The sequence below is a fragment of the Eptesicus fuscus genome, chromosome 22 (assembly GCF_027574615.1).
Source record: "Eptesicus fuscus isolate TK198812 chromosome 22, DD_ASM_mEF_20220401, whole genome shotgun sequence".
Classification (NCBI taxonomy): Eukaryota; Metazoa; Chordata; class Mammalia; order Chiroptera; family Vespertilionidae; genus Eptesicus; species Eptesicus fuscus.
The window spans coordinates 6,833,347-6,855,664 of record NC_072494.1 but is presented as its reverse complement, the minus strand read 5'-3'; the positions used below and the strand labels follow the sequence as shown (position 1 = coordinate 6,855,664).

General features: G+C 37.1%; 1 protein-coding gene across 1 annotated transcript; it reads left to right on the top strand.

Moving 5' to 3' along the window:
• Window positions 1-597: 597 nt before the first annotated feature.
• Window positions 598-15,091, top strand: LRIF1 (ligand dependent nuclear receptor interacting factor 1). The gene is given in 5 exon segments (XM_028154037.2): window positions 598-657; window positions 659-744; window positions 10,108-11,620; window positions 12,813-13,073; window positions 13,896-15,091. Coding segments are annotated over 5 exon segments (2,331 nt in total). The 3' UTR covers window positions 14,307-15,091.
• The last annotated feature ends 7,227 nt before the right edge of the window (window positions 15,092-22,318 follow it).

Here is a 22,318-nt window from a genome sequence, read left to right as displayed (position 1 = left end):
AACTACACTGTCTACCCCTTAAACCAAAGACTGAACCTTTCTTGGATATGTGATTGAATGGCAGGAATCAAGAAACTTCTGAAAAGCATTTCTATGGAGATCCAAATAAAGATGTAAAAAACCCACAAGAAAAAAACGAAAGAAAACAAAAAACCCCAACTATATGGGAAATGAAACTTTCAGAGAATGAGTTAACTGTATGACAAATAATTTTGACCAAGGCATGAGCGTGCAGAAAGAGGTTAAGTGTAGACGCAAAGCTTCAAGACAGAGGAAATAACCCATAAATCCTCCGAAAATAGCAATAATACAGCGCTGGCTGCGGTCTTGCGGCTACAATTTCCTCACGCCACCAGCGCAAGACGATTCCAAGAGCCCTCCGAAGTCCGGCAGGCGAGTTCAAGTTACACTAGCGGCGAACACAAAGGCAGAAAATTTACAATTGACCCCGGAAACATTTTATTTGCGTAGGTAACTGGAGAAATTTCTTTGGTGATTCATTCCTTGATCCGGAAGAAGAGATAGCAAACGTCACTTGCGATTGGATCGCGTTATAAAGGCGGAGCTTCGGCCAGCCAATCACGTTGGCGACCGGATATGACGACGCGGGAGACGCTGGCCGAGCTTTCCTACGGCTGGCGGCTTCGGTGGGCGCGGTCTTTCGCGGGGACCCGGCACTATTAGGGGCGGTGCCATTCAGGCCACACCTCCCGCGCCGACTCCGAGAGGCTCCGGAGCGAAGTGGTAAGCTTCGGGGGGCGGGGACTCGGGCTGGTTCTTTCTGAGCTTAGGGCTCGGCCGTCTCTGTCCTCGGCGTCCATTCTTCCTGTTTCCGGTGGCTGCGCCGCCTCCCTCCGAGGTTCGGAGCTACACCCTGTGGAGAACTCGCCGTTGTCCTCCTCTCAGCTTCGAACCCTTTCAGAGTTGCTCCGGGGCAACTGCCGCCCCGCCTTTTCTCGCTCCGATTCCCGCCCCTGGGAGGACCCCAGTCCCACACTGCCCACTCTTGGATGCGCTGGTCCCTCCCGCCCCTCTACCAGTAAAATGTCCAATAACCTACAGGGAGTCTTCTTGAAAGCCGCCGAGGAAAAGCCAGGCAGCGCCTCGCCCTGGTAAGTACAGGTTTCCAGTCTCCCTGGACACGCCCGCCCCGCGCCCGTCTCTTAGCAGGATGTCGAGTCGGCCGTCGTTTCCTGTCACCGCGGCTCCGAGGGGCGCGCCCCGCGGGGGGAGCAGCTCCTCACGCGCCCGGCTTCCCGGAGGTTAGAGCCCTTAGAGCGCGTCCTTCTCGGAAACTAAATCCTCCTCAGAGCCTAACGCGGGCCGCCTCTGCCCTGGCCGGCGTCTCCGATTTCATAGGCGGACTGAATAGAGCTCCACGGGAGAGGAAAACCAACATGGCCGACGCGCCTGTGTGACCAAACCCTTCTGGAAGGTTCTCGCGCACTCGCAGGAAAAAAAAAAAAAAAAAGCAGCGATCTGCGAGGCAAGTGCAACCCAGGTGGCGCTGGACCTTCAGTGAAAATAGCCCTAATTTAAGAGTGAGGATATATTTGTGTCATTGATAAGAGTATATAAATGCAGAACCGAAATTTTTTTTTCTAGAATAAGGGAATCGAATATTTTAAATTTTTCAAATAACAGCTTTATTTGGAGAGGAAGGAAAAAAAAAAAAGGAAAAACTGGACATGCGCCTGTAAAATCAATCTTTTGGAACAGCGTATTTGAAGCAGGGGTAGTGCGAATGCCATCTCTAACTGGATATCTTTGTAAAGAACTATATTTGATATAGGGAGATTCCAGTATTAAAGATATACTTCGTAAATTTAGAAAATTGTTTATCCCTGACTCAGGGTTTTTTTTTTTGTTTTTGTTTTTTTTGGAAGCTTCTGTTAATCGACAAATGAAACGGAAACAAAACTGTTAGCTCCGGTAGAATATTTGAAGTTGTTCACTCCATGGTTAGTGGACGTATAATGAATGAGTGGTGAGAAAAAGTTAATGGGTCTCTGCAGAAGGAAAATGTGAAGAAGGAAACATGGAAGTTAAGATGTAAAATTCATGGAAGAGGATTTATGAAGAAAATCGAACTGCCTAGGTGTAATTCTAGCTTCATGAGGCTAAGTACCTCAGTTTTCATTATTTAAATATGACCACCTAGAGATAGGTTCAGGATTAAAAGAGTGAATATATGTAAAACAGGAAAAATAGAAAAGTACTGTTAAAATGTTATAAGAATACAACTTCTGTATAAATTGTGGCTCACGAAGTAGGTTTCCTTTCATTATAAGTAGATTCAAAGCCTAAATTGTAATAAAGACTTTTAAAAGACATGCGTAATATTCTAAAATGAGACCGTCACTAAACGGGGTGAGCTGAAACAATATAATTTTGAAGAACTGCCAAAAAGAACTATTGCATTGTGTTTCAAATCATCAAAAGAGCCAGCTTTTGTGTATGTATGTTGCTTATTGGGTTATTTTTGGTGGAAGTTCGGTAGAGTAGCAGAGGCACTGCTCCCTTGTGGATATGCAGAAGTAGGATTACTTTTTAATGACTGCCTTCTATCTTGTTTTAGTGTCTGTATATTGATGACATCTGACTTACCCTAACTTAACTCAGTTTGTTTCAGGATTGCATTTGTTTTTAATATCAGAAACAAGATAGAGGAAGAACTTTGTATTTTTACTTATTGTGTACTTTAACTTTTTAATCCTGTTTCTAACCCTTTGGCTATCTATTTTTGGCATTTTATAACATTACCGATGGAACCACGTTTTTATTACATTCATGAATCATTTGGAGTTCATTAACTCATTGATTTATGCATTCTTGTCATCATCTTCAAATGCATTTTTCCCCTCAAACCATTTACTTTGGTTATTGGTTGCATATTAGTTTCTATTCTGTTTTGTAAGTAACAATCTGCATTCCAAGTAGAATTTTGTAAGACATTTGATTAATGTTAGTTCTTTATTGGGAACTTAGTGTTTTTATTTTTTCTGATAATATTTTTATGGTACTAAATCACTTACTTTCTTCGTAAACTTTAAATTACTACGATTTTTTTCCTATAGTTACTTGAATTTTCTTGAGTTACTGCTTTCCTTTTATAATATTTTTACTAATGCGATACAAAAAGTTTATTGTTTAAAGTATTTCTAATTCATCAGTGCTTAAAATGTAAAATTCACATTTAATTGTATGCAATGGAAAAATCTGGAAGGTATTTGTGATAGTAGGTATTAAGTTTATTTTGACTTAGGCTTTATTAACAAAGAGCAAAGCAGGAGTCAGAAAAGTATAGTGGAAAGAAGGTATTGAGATCTAGGTTTATATCCTAGTTTAATACTATCAGTATAGTTCAAACATCTGGTAGCATTCAGTGAGTGCCTACTCTGATAGACTGCAAAATGGAGAGGCAAACTAAAAAATACGATATGGGCCATGATTGTGGAAAAACTTTACAGTCTAGAAGGGAGATGATGTGTTACATTTTTCAAGTGTTGTGCACAGGATATTGTGAACGCATAGAGAATAGGAATTGTAGGAAAGGTTTCTGGAGCAGTTGAGTTGGGGAATCTAAGTAATCAGTTATTAAATTGAAGATGAATACAGGCGCCCAGGCAAGTGTGCTCAGTGGTTATAGCGTTGGCTGCACATTGAAAGGCTGAGTCTGGGGTTCCATTCCTCACCAAGTGAATGTATCTAGGTTGCAGGTTCGATTGGGGTGTGTGTGGGAGGCAACCAATCGATGTGTCTCTCTCACATTGATGTTTTTCTCTGTCTCTCTTCCCTTCTCCCTCCCTCCCTTTCACTCTCTCTAAAAAAGAAATCAATGGGGAAAAAAATATCCTCGGGTGAGGATTAACATGAAAAGAATGCAGGCTATGTCTAGGCAGAGAGAATTGGTAAAATAAAGTACCAGTATGTCTTATTACTAACAATTGGCATTTATTGTTTGATTCTGTTTGCTCTGCTGAAGAGATTAGACTATCTCTTGGAGATTGGAGAATTTAAGAAAAGGACTGTAATGGTCACCTGTGCATTTTAGATAACCAATGTTATCTATGGATTTGGTGGTGAGGGATCAGGCATCTAGAGATTCTATATTAGCTGTCCTTTCAGAGATGCTTGGGCTTGAATTGCCTGATGCAAAGTAAGGGTTGGAGTCAAAGAATATAGAAGGGAAAATAGTCAGACCTTGTTAGGGAATTGACTCGAAGAAAAGACCATCAATCAGTTTTCTGGGTAGATATTGGTAAATTGAGATGAACACACCAGGAAAGCCATCTGAGAGATATTTGAATCTGAAACTCAAGGCTCAGAGCTGAAAATAAAGATGTGAATCATCAGCTTAGAGGCATTATAATAAAAGCCTATGATAATGCATCCTATAATAATAGGAATTAGGATGTCATGTGATTCTTAATTGGCTTCTAACCGCCCTTAACCCTTTGTTCTTAAATGGGAAGTTAAAAACTAGTGTCCTTAGCAGGTGGCTTGCTTTGGTTAGATAATGCTCCATTGTGAGTTCAGTGTGTATTTTGTTTTATATACAGTGTAGGTATTATTATGTTTTCTTTTGTGATTGTGTGTGTGAGAGAGAGACAGAGACAGACAGACATACCATTACAGACTATCTGACATCTATTTTTCATTAATTTCTCAATTTATGCAATTGAATTTTTGGACCCTGGTATGTTGGACTTATGCTAAAGTAAACAAAAAAATGGATGGGGTTGCCCTAGAGAGCATGTATTTCTGAATAAATTATTCAGAAAAACCTCGATATTTTCTCAACTATAAAATAGGGACAGCAATACCCATCTTGCTGGGCTATTTATAATAGATTCATATATATATATATATATATATATATATATATATATATACATACACACACACACACACACACACACACATACATACACACACACGTAATATGGTATATATTATGTATTTATATATATTATATATGTATATTAAAGTTATATCAGCCCTGATTGGTTTGGCTCAGTGGATAGAGCATCGGCCTTCGGACTGAGAGTCCCAGGTTCGATTCCGGTCAAGGGCATGTACCTTGGTTGCGGGGCACATCCCCAGTAGGGGGTGTGCAGGAGGCAGCTGATCGATGTTTCTCTCTCATCGATGTTTCTAACTCTCTATCCCTCTCCCTTCCTCTCGGTAAAAAATCAATAAATATATATTTTAAAAAATAAAGTTAAATCATAGATAGTAAGATGAAAAAAGGTCTCCTAGCAGTTGAAAAAATATATTTTGCAAAAATATCTACAAAATGTTCATTAGCCTGCAAAATTTTTATCATTCCATTTCTAATATGTAAATGCTTCACATCAGTATTAGAGTTGTAAAAATGTCAGTTATATAATATTGTAAATATGTTTAGTATACCTTTTATTAAAGTTATACCTTTTTATTAAATTTCTCACATTTTGAAGACTATCTGATTCATTTGCTTATTCTTGGGCACCAATTATACATTTTAATGGAAGATGATAACTAGCATATATTGGGTGCTTATAATCCCAGCCAGTTCCTTCATTTACTTCTCATAGCAAGCCCCTTTTTCCCATTTTACAGATGAAGAGACAGAGATTCAAAGAGGTTAAGTAAATTTACCAATCAACTAGTAATTGGATGAGCCAAGATTAGAAGTCCATAATCTTTCTAAGATTATTCCTATTTTCTCTTTTAAAGCCTTAAACTGTATTATTTTTCCAATGTAGTATCTCAGTTCAAACCCAGCTGGTTTAAGATAATTAGCCTGTTGATTATTCTTTTTAAGTGGCCAAACCAGAGCATGGGATGCAGAATCAGAGTCTAGTTTTAGTTCTGACTTTAGCAGAATTTTAATCTCTTAAATGGAAAGTCTCTTCTAGATCTGAAAAAAAGATATTGATTGAAGAAGTATGAATTTCACCCTGATTTATCATTTATCTCCTTAGCATTTTGCATTTCAGTGTAATTTTTAGGACTCATTCCATTTGTTACTAGGAAATCATGGATTTTTAAAAATTATAGCTTGTAGAATTAAATTCAGCTAACAATGTCTACAGTGTGCCAGTAGCTGTATTAGGTGTAAAGGATATAGATTAAAATGGATTATCTACTTTTAAGGAATTTATGGTCTCTGGTAGATTATGTGAATCTCTACTGATATATTGACATAGAAGAAGCTGTATTTTCCTTTCCTTTTTGGAGGGGAATAGAAGGGAGAAAATGATGAGATTTGGAAATAGATTTTCTCCATCTTATTCTCACACAAAGACCATTTCAAATCATTTTATTCTCCTCAGATCTCTGCGTTTTTGCTCTTTTTTCTTAACAGATGATATCTTGCCCTTTTTTATAGAGAGAGAAAAAAAAAGCCTTTAGATCAGAATTGCCTCAACCTTCTGACACCAAAGCTATAAACTTACCTGTAAGTGCACCTAACCTTTCTTCAGTTCCAGTGGAAGGAGATATTTCTCCAGTTCTCTTTAAGGTTCAGTCCCTCCACCCTGTCTTCTGGTTCCATCCCCTTATCAATCCTTCTACTTAATTATTCTGCGTTCTTCTTTTATTACCAGTCTTTTCCTCTTGATGACTCACTTGAGCATTTACACATGTTCTGGTTCATCTGCGCTTTAAAAAAAAAATCTTTTCTTTGACCCTGTTTTTAGCCTTCAGCTGCTTTCCAGTCTTTCTCTTCCCTTTTATAGTCAAAGTTCATAAGAGAGTTGTCTATACTTGCTATCTTCATCTTTTCTTCCTATTCACGCCTCAGCAACTTCTCTCCCCACTAAAGTGCTCTTTTAAGGCCATCGATGACACATGTCATTCATTCCAGTGTACTTTTTTTAAATATCCTTTTTCTGTGCCTTCTCTCTCTCTCTCTCTCTCTCTCTCTCTCTCTCTCTCTCTCTCTCTCTCTCTCTCTCTCTCTTGCTTTTCTTGCTTTCTTCTTTTCTATTTTTGTTAATCCTCACCTGATGATATTTCCCCATTGATTTTTAGAGAGAGTAGAAGGGAGGGGGAGAGACACAGAGAAAAACATTGTTGTGAGAGAGACACATGGATTGATTGCCTCCCACACATGCCCTGGCCAGGGATCAAGTCTGCAACCTAAGTACATGACCTTGACTGGAATCGAACCCCGGACCCTTCAGTCTGTAGGTCGACACTCTATCCATTGAGCCAAACCAGCTAGGGCTCTAGTGTACATTTTTAATCTGTATCCTACTTGGCCTCTCCCGATAAGAATTCCCCAATGTTCTTAAAACTCTCTCTTCCTTTGCCTTCCATTGCATCAAACTCTCTTGTTTGTTCGTTTTTCTCCTAAAGGAAAGTGGGAAGCTTTTGAAATGTTTTGAGCAGGGAAGGGACAGCTTATTTGACTGAAGAAAAGACCAGTTATGAAGCTACTATCACAGTCTAGGCCAGAGATGATGTTTGCTTGGACTAGAGTGAAGAAAGTTAATGTGAAAAGAAACGAAGATCAAGGGAGATAGAGAAGATAATAGCAACAGGATTTCATAATTGAATATAGATGGTAAGAAAGCAGGAATTAGTTGTTCTGACTTTAACATATAAGGTAAATGGATACTATTTACCAGAAAGGGCAGAGGGAGACACTGGAAAAGGCCATGTTGAGTTCTAGGTACATTTGAGATTCTGAATGGAAATGTCATGAGGGAAGATGGATATTAAGTCTGAATTTCAAAAGAGCTAAGATAAGAATATTTGATGATATTATAAATGGTAATTTAATTAAAGCCATACATGTAAAAGTAGTCATCTAGGGAAATCTTACAGAGTAGAAAGAATTCAGTTTACGCTTTGGTGAATTCCAACATTTGAAGGTTGATTCAAGTAGGCTGAGTTGGCAAAGAAGACTAAGGAAGTCACTACACAGGAGAGTGTCATATCAGGAAGCCTTGGGAAGAGAATGTTTTAAGAAAAGGCGCAGCAGGCATTTTTATACTCATCCAAATACATCATTTATCTCAATTATACTTAACTAGTTACATGTCTATAAACCAGGAAGTTTAAGTTCTTGTAGGGATTGTGGGATGAACTAGGTTGGAGGCAAGCAAAAAATTTTCTGTGAAGGACCAGATATTAAATATTTTAGGCTTTGCAGGCCATATGATCTCTGCTGTGACTACTCAGTTCTGTTGCAGCAGGAAAGCAGGGATAAACAGTACATGAAAAAAAATGAGTGCATTTGTGTACTAATAAAACTTTATGGACCCTGAAATTTGAATCTCATAAAATTTTCACATCACAAAAATATTGAGAGTTTAAAAAAAATCATAATTTAAAAACCATCCTTAGCTTGTGGACTATATAAAATCAGGGAGGTCCAAAGGCTACTTTATTGACCCTTTCCCCATAACTGAGGCTGTTGCCTGAACTATAACAGGCATTAAGTTCTGATCCAGTTTATATGTACTTTCGGGGGTGGGAAAGTGAGGTTGGTTTTCCTCTTCAAGCCCTGAATACAAGAATTTATACTTTATGTTTGTGCTTCTCTTTAGAGATTAACTTTTCACTTACTAAAAGTAAATATAACCTATTGAAGCAATATCAAGTAGCCAGAAAGCTGTTTTAAATATTTGTAAGCTGCAGTTATGTTATTTTGGGTTAGAGAAAGGTAAAACTGAGTTCCAGTGCTTTCTAGGATGCATACAATTTTTGGCTTTCCTTTTTGTTAATACCTGAGGTTTAAAAACACATACTAGTATATGCAGTAATACACAGCTTTACACTTTTGAGAACTCCTTTGCCCTTACATTTTTTTCTTTATTTGATCCTAGTCATATAAGGGCACACTGGTTTTATAGGACATGGATCTGTACTCATGTTGCTAGAATTGAGCACGAAATTAATTAAGACTTGATGACAACTTGTGATATGTACCATGAAGGAAATCAGCAGGTGTAGAATTTTAGACTATGAAGGAGGGGAAGGGTAATTGAGGTGGTCAGATACTTGGGAAGATCACTTATGCTGAGATTTGAGTTATGTGGGTGGGAGAGGAGTGCCTAGGTAGAGAAACAATATGTGTGATGACCTTGAGTTCCATGAGGTCTTGGTAGTTTTAGGTGTAAATAGATTGAAAGGTAGTTTTAGGTGTAAATAGATTGAAAGGTAGTTTTAGGTGTAAATAGATTGAAAGGTAGTTTTAGGTGTAAATAGATTGAGGTGCCTACATTTAAGAAATCTACAAATAATTGATTATACAACGATTGATATGGGATTTCTTAAAAATGTTACAATCTGTACTAAAAAATAGCTCATCAGTAACCAGATCAAAATTGGTTAGATGAAAAAATGTTACTAAAATAAGTAAATAAAAAATTTGCAAAAAGTTACTTTTAATGTGTTCCATGTTCATTGAAAACCATTCAGCTAAAATGACATTGCAGTTATATATGAATTGGTAGGCAATCGGAACTAATATGAGTAATTGGCATACTAAGGACTGTTTAGCACCAAACTTCAGATGTGCTGAGACAATAAATCAAAGAAGAAAATGGTTCCCACAAGAGTAACTCAGCTTAGTCTCTGAAAATGTGGCACACCAAGGTATTACCATAAGAGATGCCTTAGCAAAAGAAGAATGGCTAACAGTAGAACTTGGAAGTCATTGTCAGTGGGAAGAACACAACAGATTGGGTTGGGAAGAGTGAGGGAAATAGGATAAGCATAAATGGAAGTGAAATGAGAATTCTAGTCAATAAAGTAAAGGAGGCCGACAAGAGGAAAGAACTCAAGGAAAAGGAGGAGGGAGGAGGCTAATAGTTTAAGAGGAGCATATTCGAGTAGTAGACATATCTTTATATAGGGTGAAACAGTAGGAAACACAGTTTGAGAGTAAATGTTCCTATCTTATATGTATTGCCTAATGTGAAATCTAAAGGTTGTGATCATTTCTTTGACTGTTTTTTCCTTCAAAACTTTTACTTTGTAATATTTCAAATGATATACTTTTATTATATTTTATATATAAATATTTTTAAATATTTGAAAATAATTTGGTTTTAAATAAAATGTATGTATCATGTAGTACGTTGTATTTATTACTCGTGTTCTTTTAAGTGTTTCAGGCTGCATGTACCAAGTAGTTCAGACGATTGGCTCGGATGGAAAAAATCTTCTGCAATTACTTCCAATTCCTAATTTCTCTGGAAATCTTATACCACTAGTTCAATCTTCAGTTATGTCTGATGCTTTGAAAGGGAATACAGGAAGCCCAGTTCAAGTTACTTTTCAGACTCAGATTTCCAGCTCTTCCACAAGTTCATCAACAGCTCAATTGCCCATTTTTCAGCCAGCCAGTTCTTCAAACTATTTACTTACAAGAACAGTAGATACAGCAGAAAAAGTTAGAGTTACTACTGTGGGAACTGAAACTTTTACCTCATCAGTTTCTAAAGTTCAGAGTCATGGTGTGAAAATTGATGGACTCACCATGCAAACATTGGCTGTTACTTCCTCCTCAACACAAAACGATTCATCTTACATTTTAGTAAATACTCAGAGCCTTCCAATGACTGTGAAACCTCCAGTTTTGCCTTCTGGGCATCATTTACAGATTCCAGCCCATGCTGAAGTGAAATCTGTACCAGCGACATCATTACCTCCTTCAATTCAGCAAAAGATACTTGCAACTGCAACCACAAGCTCCTCAGGAACAGTTGAGGCCTCCCAAATACCTTCTGTTATTTACGTATCTCCTGTAAAAACAGTGAAAAATGTAGCTACCAAGAACTTTCAACACATTTATCCAAAACCTGTTACAGAAATAGCCAAGCCAGTGATACTAAATGCCACACAAATTCCAATGAATGTTGCAAAAGAGACACAATTAAAAGGTGGTCAGCATTCTCAAGCTGCTCCAGTGAAATGGATTTTTCAAGAAAATCGACAGCCTTGTACTCCATCTCTTGTTCCTGTTAAGTCTTCAAATAATGTGGCTTCGCAGATTTTAAAAAGTTTTGTAGAAAAGAAAAGTGTGGGAGGTAATACTATAAAGATGCCACCATTGAGTACCAGCAGTCCTAGTGGGGCACAATCCAAAAGTATGCCTATTAAAGATAATGCGTTGGTTATGTGTAATGGGAAAATCTATCTGTTGGCTAAAAAGGGGACAGATGTTTTGTCATCACAGATTGATCAACAGAATTCTGTTTCTCCTGATATTCCACCAAGAAAAGATATATCACAGATAGTGAGCTCAAGTCCAGTAACAGAACTATCCAGAGAGGTTGTAAACTTTGTTTTGGCTAAAAATAAATCTTCCCAGATGGAGACAAAATCATTTTCAAACACCCAGCTTGCTTCCATGGCCAATCTAAGGGCAGAGAAGAATAAAAAAGTGGAGACACCATCTCTTTCTATCCTACACCCAAATAATCTGAACCCACCCATTAACTACTTAAAACAGAGTAAGACTTTATTCCTAAAGGCAGACTTTCCACATGGATTTAGTACAGGACAAAATGCCCCCCCAAAAGAAAATATCATCCAAAGCATAGAGAAAATAAGTTCCTCTGTTGATGCAACAAGTATTACTTCACAACAGTGTGTTTTCAGAGACCAAGAACCAAAGGTAATTTTCCCATGTCAGGGTGTTCTTTTTATCTGCATAGAAAAGTTTTCTTTTTTAATTCTCAAAGTTATCTATAATACCTTTCTCCCCTCTTCTCCCATCCTCCACTTCATCACACACACCATACACACGTGAATGCTAAGTCAAAGCTTTTATCTGAAGGAAATGTTTGAGGAGGAATATAATTGAGAGAGACCAAGCGGTATCTTTGTCTTGTCATTTGGCATGCCAAATTTTAAAACAAAGTCAAACAAAATCACAGAGCAACAGGGTTTAGAAGAGTTGGAAAAGGATAATGTGAATTAAAAGCTTAGTAAAATTATGTGTGCATATATGCATACATTTGTACACACATGCATACATATGCATGTGTATATATATATATATATATATTTAATAGCCTACTTTTTTAGTAATGAAGAGATCAATATTATGCATGTAGTAGAAGAGGTGGGGGTTTGTTTTGTGGTATACATGTCAATTTTTTTAAAGGTAGATGGTGGAAGGGGTAAGGGGTAGGACAGGGCCATACAGTACCTTTTATGTCATTTGTGGAAATAGGATTTATCTTCGATTGAATTTTTTTTTTTTTTAGTAGATAAATTTCCCCCCCCTTTTTTTTTTTTTAGCCCTACTTTCTGACTCCGACTCCAATTATCCAACATCCACATAGGAATCTTTCTGTTCTACATAAGATGTGTGTTTCTGTGCTCACTAAATATTTGTACCCACCTTTTTCTTACTTGGAGGTATACTTAATGTCAGTATTTCTTCTCTTTCAGTACAGAATTTATTGAACTCCAGAGATATAAGGAAGTAAATTCTGATTTGACTCTAAGATTGGTTAAAGGCATAAGACTTTTTCAGACGACTACAATTTCTAATTAATGTCACTTAGATTATTTTTAACTTGTCATTAGTGTGTGTTCTCATTTCAGTTGTTTGAGAATTTAGTAACTAACCTTTCTAGTGCAAGAAAGTGAAATAAATAAGAAATTGCATGGAAACATTTCTTATTTATTTGTCTCAGTTCAGTTCAGTGTGGGTGGTAAGGCAAGGGTAATGCAAACCAACCATTTAGGACTTTAAAGCATGCTTGAAGTAAGATGAGGAAATCCCTTAGTTACCAATCTGATAAAATAGCTTAAGTAATGGGTAGTATTGTTTGTGTGTTTTCTTTCCCTCATTTCAGATCCAGAATGAGATGGCATCAACATTACAAAAAGATGCTCAAGAAAGAAATGACAAGAAAAATTCTCAAGGAACCAGCAGTAAGGCATATCTGAAGACAGATGCTGAATTTAAAAAGCTGTTTGGTCTCACTAAAGATTTGAGAATAAGACTTACTCGGATTCCTGACCATTTGGGTGCTGGAGATTTTGATTCCTTTAGGAGTTTGGTGAAGAGTGACAAAGAGACAAAGTTTACAGTGAAGGAGGAAGAGAGAAAACAGGTAAAAGATTTTAAAGTATTCTTTGTAGGTACTCCAAAGAGACATGAGTGTATTAATTTTTTTATGTCTTAATATAAATAATAGTTACCAACTTGGCATATATATTATATATATTATACTAAAATGGTGTTAAAAAGAACTATATATGCATAGGTAAAAATGCATCCATGGTTAATTGATGATGATGTTTCAAGTATTTTTATTCACCTGCTGTTTATTTTTCATCATAAAATTATAAGAAAATGGCCATAGCTTTTTAATTATACTACTTTGAAGACCCTATCTAAAATAAATAATCCAAGTGTAGGGAAAATATAAGCATGCAGATGTTTATTGCAATATATTACTCTTACTAGTAACATCTTAAGAAATCTACATGGTCAGTGATGATGAAAAGTAGCATCCCCGTAACTTTGCCTACTGTCATTCTACTTATAAGATCAGAGCTCAGTCTATCTTTCCCAATGAAAGTCTTTAGTATGTGCCTAGCATGCAAAGGGAAAAAAAATGTAAGTCACTTCTCAGGTTCTTCACAAATGGCTGTTATATTTTGGTGGTAGATCAGTATAGATTCTAATACTTAATATAAGCAGGAAAATGTGAATTCAGCAATTCATTCTCAATGAAAATCTTTAGGATATTGCTGGTTTTTTGGTACCATAAATATTAATCTCTTGCTGTAGTTGTTCTCAATATATTTTGTTGAGTTGAATTTAATTGCTGTATATTTGTATCTTCAAACTTGTTAAATTTCAGAGCACACACTATATATGGCACTAATAATTTGCTTTTCCATTGGAATTGTACTCAACATTGCAACAGGGTTTTGATAAGAAAAGAAAAGCAAAAACCGTGAAGAAGATGGATCACGCAAAGAAGAGAAAAACCGAGAGTGCTTATAACACAGCTTTAAATGGAGGAATTAGCTGTATTTTACCAACTTCAGATGTATCACACCATAACATTGTCACAAGCTGCAATAAAACCAGAGAAGAAAGAACTGAGGTAGAACACTGTACTCGTGAAAACCAGGAGAAAGTCGCTTTGAGTTCAAGTGCAGATTTTGGACAAAGTCATACCTTTACTAGAAATTATACTGAAGATATTTTTCCCATGACACCACCAGAGTTAGAAGAAACCATTCGAGATGAAAAAATTAGAAGACTTAAACAGATGCTGAGAGAGAAAGAAGCAGCCCTTGAAGAAATGCGTAAGAAGATGCACCAAAAATAATAAAATGTTGCCATACTTAAAGACTTCAATGAATTAGCTCTGTTTTTACCAGATGTTTTTGCATTAAGTTAACTATAGATACATTCTGAAAGTGTCATTGAATATGAAGTTTGGTTTTTCATCAGTTGATTATAAAATTTTGTTTAAGGAATACAGAAAAGGTTGATTCACATATAACTTCAATAATGTACATGGGCTATCTAAATCTTTGTTTATCCTTTCTTTTTGAAGGAAAATTTGCCTAATGTTTTTGTTTTGTTATTTTTAACTAGAATTCCCCAAGTTTGAATATTTGTGCAGGATTTTTATTATTGTTTGTATCCGTAGCTAAATTGCTAAGGTATACTATTGAAATTATAAAATCCAAGAGAGAAAATCAGTTCCAAAACTTATTTAGTTTTGCCACTGGGCTTGTATATGTACTCACTTAGTTTCTTTACCCATGAAATGATGATACCTTCTGCTTACCACTGTAAATTTATTTAATATCATGAAAAAAAATATAGCAGCATTATTTAAAAATTCAAACATTTTTTTTAAGACTGAGGGATACCTGTTTTGTAACTTTTACAAAATAGTTTCATATAATCCAAACTGAGTTTTAGAATTCAGGCTATATAATGTATTGTTTGCTTAACATGATATGTTATTATTTCTAGGCAAATGCTGCTTTTTTGAAATATGTAACTTGGACTGTGTGAAAAGTAAATGTGAACAATGACCACATTTAATACTTTTAAAAAATGTAAAATGTGGTTTTTCTTAAAAGAGTCAAAACAGTTTTCTATCTGGCTATCTTTGTTTTGGAGCGTTTGGAAAGGGGGGAGGGATAAGGGAGAAGGAAAAAAAGGTTATTTAAAAAATGATTAATAAATCCCTAGAAGTAAGATCAAATAAAACCTGTACATTGACAAAATAGAAGACAGAAAATACTGATATATTAGTCAGGAACTATTCAAGATATAATTATAATTCATTTAATATTCTCAGCGTACATAACTAGGTTGTGAGTTCAATTCTCAGGTTCTTCACAAATGGCTGTTAAATTTTGGTGGTAGATCAGAACAAATACAAAGTGATCATCAACTAGATTCTCCTGCCTTTTGTTTTTTGTAACAGTTTTATTGAGATAATTTATGTATCATAAAATTCACTCTTTTAAAGTGTATGCTTCAGTGGCTTTTACTATATTCACAGTTTGCAACATAGACATCTAATTTTAGAATATTTTCATCACTTCCACCTCCCCCCACCCTAAACCTTATAGGAATTAGCAATCACTCCCCAGAACCACCTTCCTCCAGCCTTAGCAACAATGAATACATTTTCTTATCTCTATAGATTTGCCTGTTCTGGACATTTCATATACATGGAATGAATCATTCAAAATATTTTATTTAGTGACTGGTTTATTTATCTCTCTTAGCTAATGTCAAGGTTCATCTATTCTTTAGTATGCTTTAGTACTTAATTTTTTAAATTCTTTATTTAGATTTTAAAAAATCCTCACTCAAGGATATATGTACTGATTTTAGAGAGAGGAAGAGAGAGAGAAACATCGATGTGAAAGAGAAACATTGATTGCCTCCTGTACATGCCCCGACTGGGGATTGAACCCACAATCTAGTTATGTCGCCTGACTGAGAATCGAACCTGCAACCTTTTGGTGTACAGGATGTCACTCCAGCCAACTGGCCACCCAGCTAGAGCAGTACTTAATTTTTTAAATTGCTGAATAATATTTCATTGTATGGATATATACCACACTTTGTTTACTCACTTATGGATATTTGGATTGTTTATACCAGTGGTTGGCAAACCGCGGTTCACGAGCCACATGCGGCTCTTTGGCCCCTTGAGTGTGGCTCTTCCACAAAATACCACGAGCAGGCGTGCACGTACAGTGCGATTGAAACTTCATGGCCCCTGCGCAGAAGTCGGTTTTCGGCTCTCAAAAAATTTCAATCGTTGTACTGTTATATTTGGCTCTGTTGACTAATGAGTTTGTCGACCAGTGGTTTACACTTTTAGCTACTAGGATGTTACGTTGCTATGAAAGTTTGGGTAGAAGTTTTTGTGTGGATATATATTTTCAATTCTTTCGGGTATCTAAGAGTGTAATTGTGAGATCATATCCTAACTTTTTGTTTAACATTTTGAGGAACTGCCAAACTATTCCAGTCACTGGGTTTTGTTTCCGCTACTTTACCAAAATGGATCTTGTCAAGGACACTAGTGACTTCCATGTAGCTAGCTAGATCCAGTGATCAATTGTCACTCTTCTTAATTCATCATCTTAATTTACCCATCAGTGAGAACATAGTTTCATGAGTCATTACTTCCTTTTGAAAAAAAAATACTTGTGTTTTTTTTTATTAAAGAAGCAACACATGTATGTTATAGAAAATAAGCTAAAGTATTAAAAGTTGAAACTTCATATTCCCACTAATCTAAAAATATTAATAGATATTAAAGGCTTTCAGTAAATAGATATTAATTAAAGCCATAGATCTGGATAAACACCCCTTAGGAGGATAGGATAAATACAATAAAACTGGGCTCATCTAATGTCTTGAGTACATTTAAAAATTGGGAAAAACCAATGAAATGAATTTCGAGGATTAGAAGAAGAGAATATGAAATGAATTATAATTATATCTTGAATAATTCCTAATATATCAGTATTCATTAAATAAGTTCAACTAAAATTATCCTAAGGACATTGCATCCACTTTCCATTTCATTTGTTCTTTTTATTTAACCCATTTGTTTTAGCCTACTTTCTCCTTTTGAGTTTTCTGCTTTATTACGGTTTTGCTGCTCATGAAATCCTTAAGCACCCATAATTCTTTCCATTGTACTTTATGATACAAAATGTGGCTTGAATACTTGACAACAAAATTTCCTAAATATGCTGATGGTCTCAAACTCCTATTCCTCATTCTGAATTTCACTTAAATTGGGGTTTTATCTTTACCACTCCACTAAAGCTTTTTTCCCCCCCTCAAAGTCTCTAACAATTGCTATCGTATGGTCAATTGACACTTTATCAGACTGTCTTTGAAATTTGTTCTTTGCTCTGTTTCTATGACACCAAATTCTTGTTTTCCTTCTGCCATATTGGTCCTTCTTAATCTCTGGCTGGTTCCTTCCCTTCTCCATGATCTTGGTAATGTTGCAGTTTATTTTACATCTGCACTCATGTGTTGATCTCATCTGGTTCACATGGATCAAAATGCCATCTATATCTGGGAACTCCCAACTTTGTATCTCCAACAGCCTTCTTGACATTTCCACTTAAAAGTCTAATGGGTATCTCAAAGTTAACAGACCGAGTCCAGCTTCCGATTATCATCCACACCCAAAATTGCCTCAACCAAGATAGCCAAGTGATTTTGTTAAAAGTATAAGGAAGGGAAAAGGACCAAAAACCCAACAGAAAAATGAGAAAAATACATGAACAGATAATTCACCATAAAAGGTATAGAAATGGTCTTCAAGCATGAAAATGTTTAAAAATGAATTCAAAATTGGATAAATGGAAGTTAAAAATTGGATAAATGGTATTCAGTCAGATACCATTTCTCGGTCAGCTGGAAAAGATTTAAGAATATGACAACACATTCTGTTTGCAAGGCTGTGAGGACACTGCTATGGGAATACAATTTGGTACATTCTTTTGGAAGGAAATTAGGCAATGTCTAACAAAGCAACGTATTTACCTTTCAACCAATAAGACCAGCAATTGTATTTTTAAGATGTGCCTCCAACAATATGAAAATATATATATAAAAGTTTATTAATTACAATTTTGTTTTTGCGAAGTATTGAAAACAACTTCAATGCCCATTGATAGGAGAGTGGTTGGAAAATCTATGGTATGTCCACACAGAATACTAAGTAGCTGTAAGAATGAGGAAGAGCTCTATGAACATATATGTAATAATTCTCCAAGATACATTGTAAAATGAAAAAAGCAAACTACAAAAGAGTCTACAGCATGCTGCTCTTCATATAAGAAAAAAGAAAAAAAAATCTGTTCATTTATGTGAAAGAAATACAGAAAGGATAAATGAAAAACTAATGAGACTGACTAAGGAAAAGAAAAGGGGGCTGGGAATAGGTTAGTAGGGATTATGTAGAGCAGGGGTCCTCAAACTTTTTAAACAGGGCCAGTTCACTGTCCCTCAGACCGTTGGAGGACCAGACTATAGTTTAAAAAAAATTATGAACAAATTCCTATGCACACTGCACATATCTTATTTTGAAGTAAAAACACAAAACAGCAAAAACACCCACAATGTGGCCCGTGGGCCGTAGTTTGAGGACGCCTGATGTAGAGTAACATTTCTCTAAACTTTTTCTATATCTCTGACTCATAAAAATCATAGTAATGTCTTGCATACCCTTCCCATTCCCCCAAGCAAATTATTAAAACCAACTAGGAAATGGAGGGAACCCAAACTGGAATGCAGATACTAACAAATGTACTTGGAAATGTGGTCTCTCAGGCAGTAATTGAGGTTAAATGAGATCAGAAGGATGGGGCCCTGATGAAATAGGGTTAGTGTCCTTATGAGACATTAGAGTGCCTCGACCACCAACCACCATCATCATGAATGCACTGAGGAACTAGCATGTTCTCACTGAAGAAAGGCCATATGAGGAGAGAAACACAGCAAGGAGCTCCCATATGGCTGGCATCTGATTTCTCATCAGAAACTCTACAGGTCAGTGGGAATGGTATGAAGTATTCAAGGTAATGAAAAGCAAGGATCTGAAACTAAGACTATTGAGAAAGGCTATCATTCAAAAATAGTGAAATAAAGATTTTCCCAGACAAAAACAATGCTAAAAGGAGTTTATTACCACCAAATGAGCATTGCAAGAAATGTTAAAAGGACTGTAATACACACACACACACACACACACACACACACACACACACACTGTAGGCCTGGTAAACGACATTCTTGCACTGGGGGTTGGGGGTGTCCCTCAGCCTGGCCTGTGCCCTCTTGCAGTCTGGGATCCCCCAAGGGGTCCTTAGTGCTGCCTCAGAGGTGGGAGAGGCTCCTACCACCGCCGTTGTGCTTGCCAGCGGTGAGGCCCGGCCTCTGGCTGAGCGGCGCTCCCCCTGTGGGAGTTCATTGACCACCAGGGGTAGCTTCTGCACTAAGCATCTGCCCCCTGGTGATCAGTGAGCGTCATAGCTACTGGTTGCTCTGCCATTGGGTCGGTTTGCATATTAACCTTTTATAAATATAATAAAAGCCTAACATGCTAAATGTCCAGTCCGGTCATCCATTCAACCAATCAAAGCATAATATGCTAATGATATGCTAAGGCTGCTCAACTCGCTATGATATGCACTGACCACCAGGGGGCAGACAGTTGACCAGTTGCTATGATGTGCACTGAGCAGCAGGCGCTCCAACCGGTAGGTTAGCTTGCTGCTGGGTTCCAGCCAATCGGGACTGAGCAAGACGGGCCAGACACACCTTGGAGCCCTCCCGCAGGCCCTCCCTGGCTGGCCAACCTTCCCTGTCCCTCCCGGGCCCTGATCATGCACTGGTGGGGTCCCTCGGCCTGGCCTACACCCTCTTGCAATCTGGGCTGAGGGGATTTCACCCCCACCCCCACCCCGAGTGCATGAATTTTGTGCAACGGGCCTCTAGCATATATATATAGAGAGAGAGAGGGAGATACATATGCTAAAAGAATAAAAATGGCAATAAATAAGTACCTATCAATAACTTAAATGTAAATGCTCCAATCAAGAGACATAGGGTAGCTGAATTGGATAAGAAAACATTACCCATATATATACTGTCTACAAGAGACCCACCTCAGGGATGAGAGTGAAAGGATGGCAAATTTTTTTCCATGGAAATGAAAAAAAGCTGGGGTAGCAATACTTGTATCTAAAAAATAGACTTCAAAATGAAGGCCATAACAAGAGATAATAAAGGTTACTACATAATACTAAAGGGAGTGATGCAATGGATATAACCCTGGTAAACATATATGCCCCCCATATAGGAGCACCTAAATATATAAAAAAGACATCTAGAGGACTTCAAGGGAGAGATTGACAACAATATAGTCATATGAAGGCGCTTTACCTCCAAATGTCTCATTCTAGTTTCAAGAACAGGGAAAAAAGTAATAAGGAGGTGAAACATTAGGAAAGCAGAACCTCTCTTATGTATTATTGGATTACTGGGCAAACTACAGTAAAGGCTGATAAATTTTGGTTAGGAACAATGTTTCTGTTGGTGAAGAAGAAAGGGAGCTGATACTGGGTATCAGCTGATAATGTCTGTCACAAAAACCATATCTACCATGTTTTGATGAAAGGTTTAGGCTATAAGAACAAAGAAAGAATAACTATGAACTATTTAGACAAAAAAAAAATTAATGTTACCTAAAAGGGAGTTAGAATCATTTTTGAGTTTCTACTTTGTTTCAATAACACTAAGGGAAAAAACCAACTTTTACAGAGTTCTGAGAGGTAAAATGTAGACTTTTCTAAATATCTAAGTTTTGAATAATATATGATATCAAGAAAAAGATATTCTCACCCTGGCCAGCGTGGATCAGTGGTTAGAGCATCAGCCTGAGTACTGAATGGTCTCAAGTTCAATTCCTGGTCAAGGGTTGCAGGTTCAATCCCGGCCCCAGTGGGGGCTTGTGTGGGAGACAACCAATCTGTTTCCCTCTCTCACATCAATGTTTCTCATTCTGTCTGTCTTTGTCTCTCTTTCTCTCCCTCCCTCCCTTTCTACCTTCCACTCTCTAAAAAGCAATGGGAAAAAAATATCCTTGGGCAAGGATTGAAGAAAAAGAAAGAAAAAGATATTCTCAAAAATTCAAGAGCCTTGGACGTACGCTTACCTATTTTCTTGAATAAAACAACTTAAACGTATACTATTACTATACAACTGTTCATTATGTCTTCTTTAAGAAAAATATTTCTACCTCTGGGAGTCTTTGTATTGTCAGCTTGGCTAGGTTGAACTACATTTCCAAGAATTCCCCTTTGCATATATTTCTAGTTCGAGACACTTGTGGAAGACTCGAAGGGCAAAATGAAGCAGCATTTTGTAGCGAACACACATTGTCTCTGATCTACTAGCTCATTTTTTTGGCCTGAGGCATGACCAAGTCTGAAAGGACATCTCCTGGATCTTTCTTTAGCCTCTCTTACGTCTTGGTCAGGTGACTGTGTTTATCTCTCTAACAAAGAATCCAGTCTTCTGAAGGACATGCCTACCATCTAGGTCATAGACACCAAGAAATGACACAGATATCAATCTGCCCCATGGCCTTCAGCTTGTTCCAGCTTGTTCTTGCTCTCCCTCATGCTACATTCATTTTTTTTTTTTGACTTTCTGCCCTGTGGACTTCAAGTTCCAGAATCAGATCGAAAGAAAACAGCTCCTCACAAGGAGGTGAGATGGCCAGATTCCTGGTTCATCAGTTGAACCTCAACTACTGAGCCACATCAGGACAATTTTTCCATTGACTTCTAGGGAGAGTGATGGGAGAGAGAGAGGGAGGAAGGGAGAGGAACACTGATGCGAGAGAGACACATCAATTGGTTGCCACCTACACACTCCCACTCTGGGGCCGGGGATTGAATCTGCAACCTGTACACGTGCCCTTGACCATGAGTTGAACCTGCGACCCTTCAGTGTGCAGGCTGATGCTCTAACCACTGTGTCACATTGGCCACAGGTATAATGTTCTTTGTTGTCTTTTGTTATGGCCTTTGTTTTGAAGCCTATTTTGTCTGATATAATTATTGCTATCCCAGCTTTCTCCCCCATTTCAACTTGCATGAAATATCTTTTTCCATCCATTTACTCTTAGTCTCTGTGTATCTTTTGTTATGAGGTGGCTCTCTTGTAGACAGCATATATATGGTTTTTGTTTTTGTTTTTTGTATTCCTTCAGCTATACTATGTCTTTTGATTGGAGCATTTAAGCCATTTATATTTAAAGTTTAT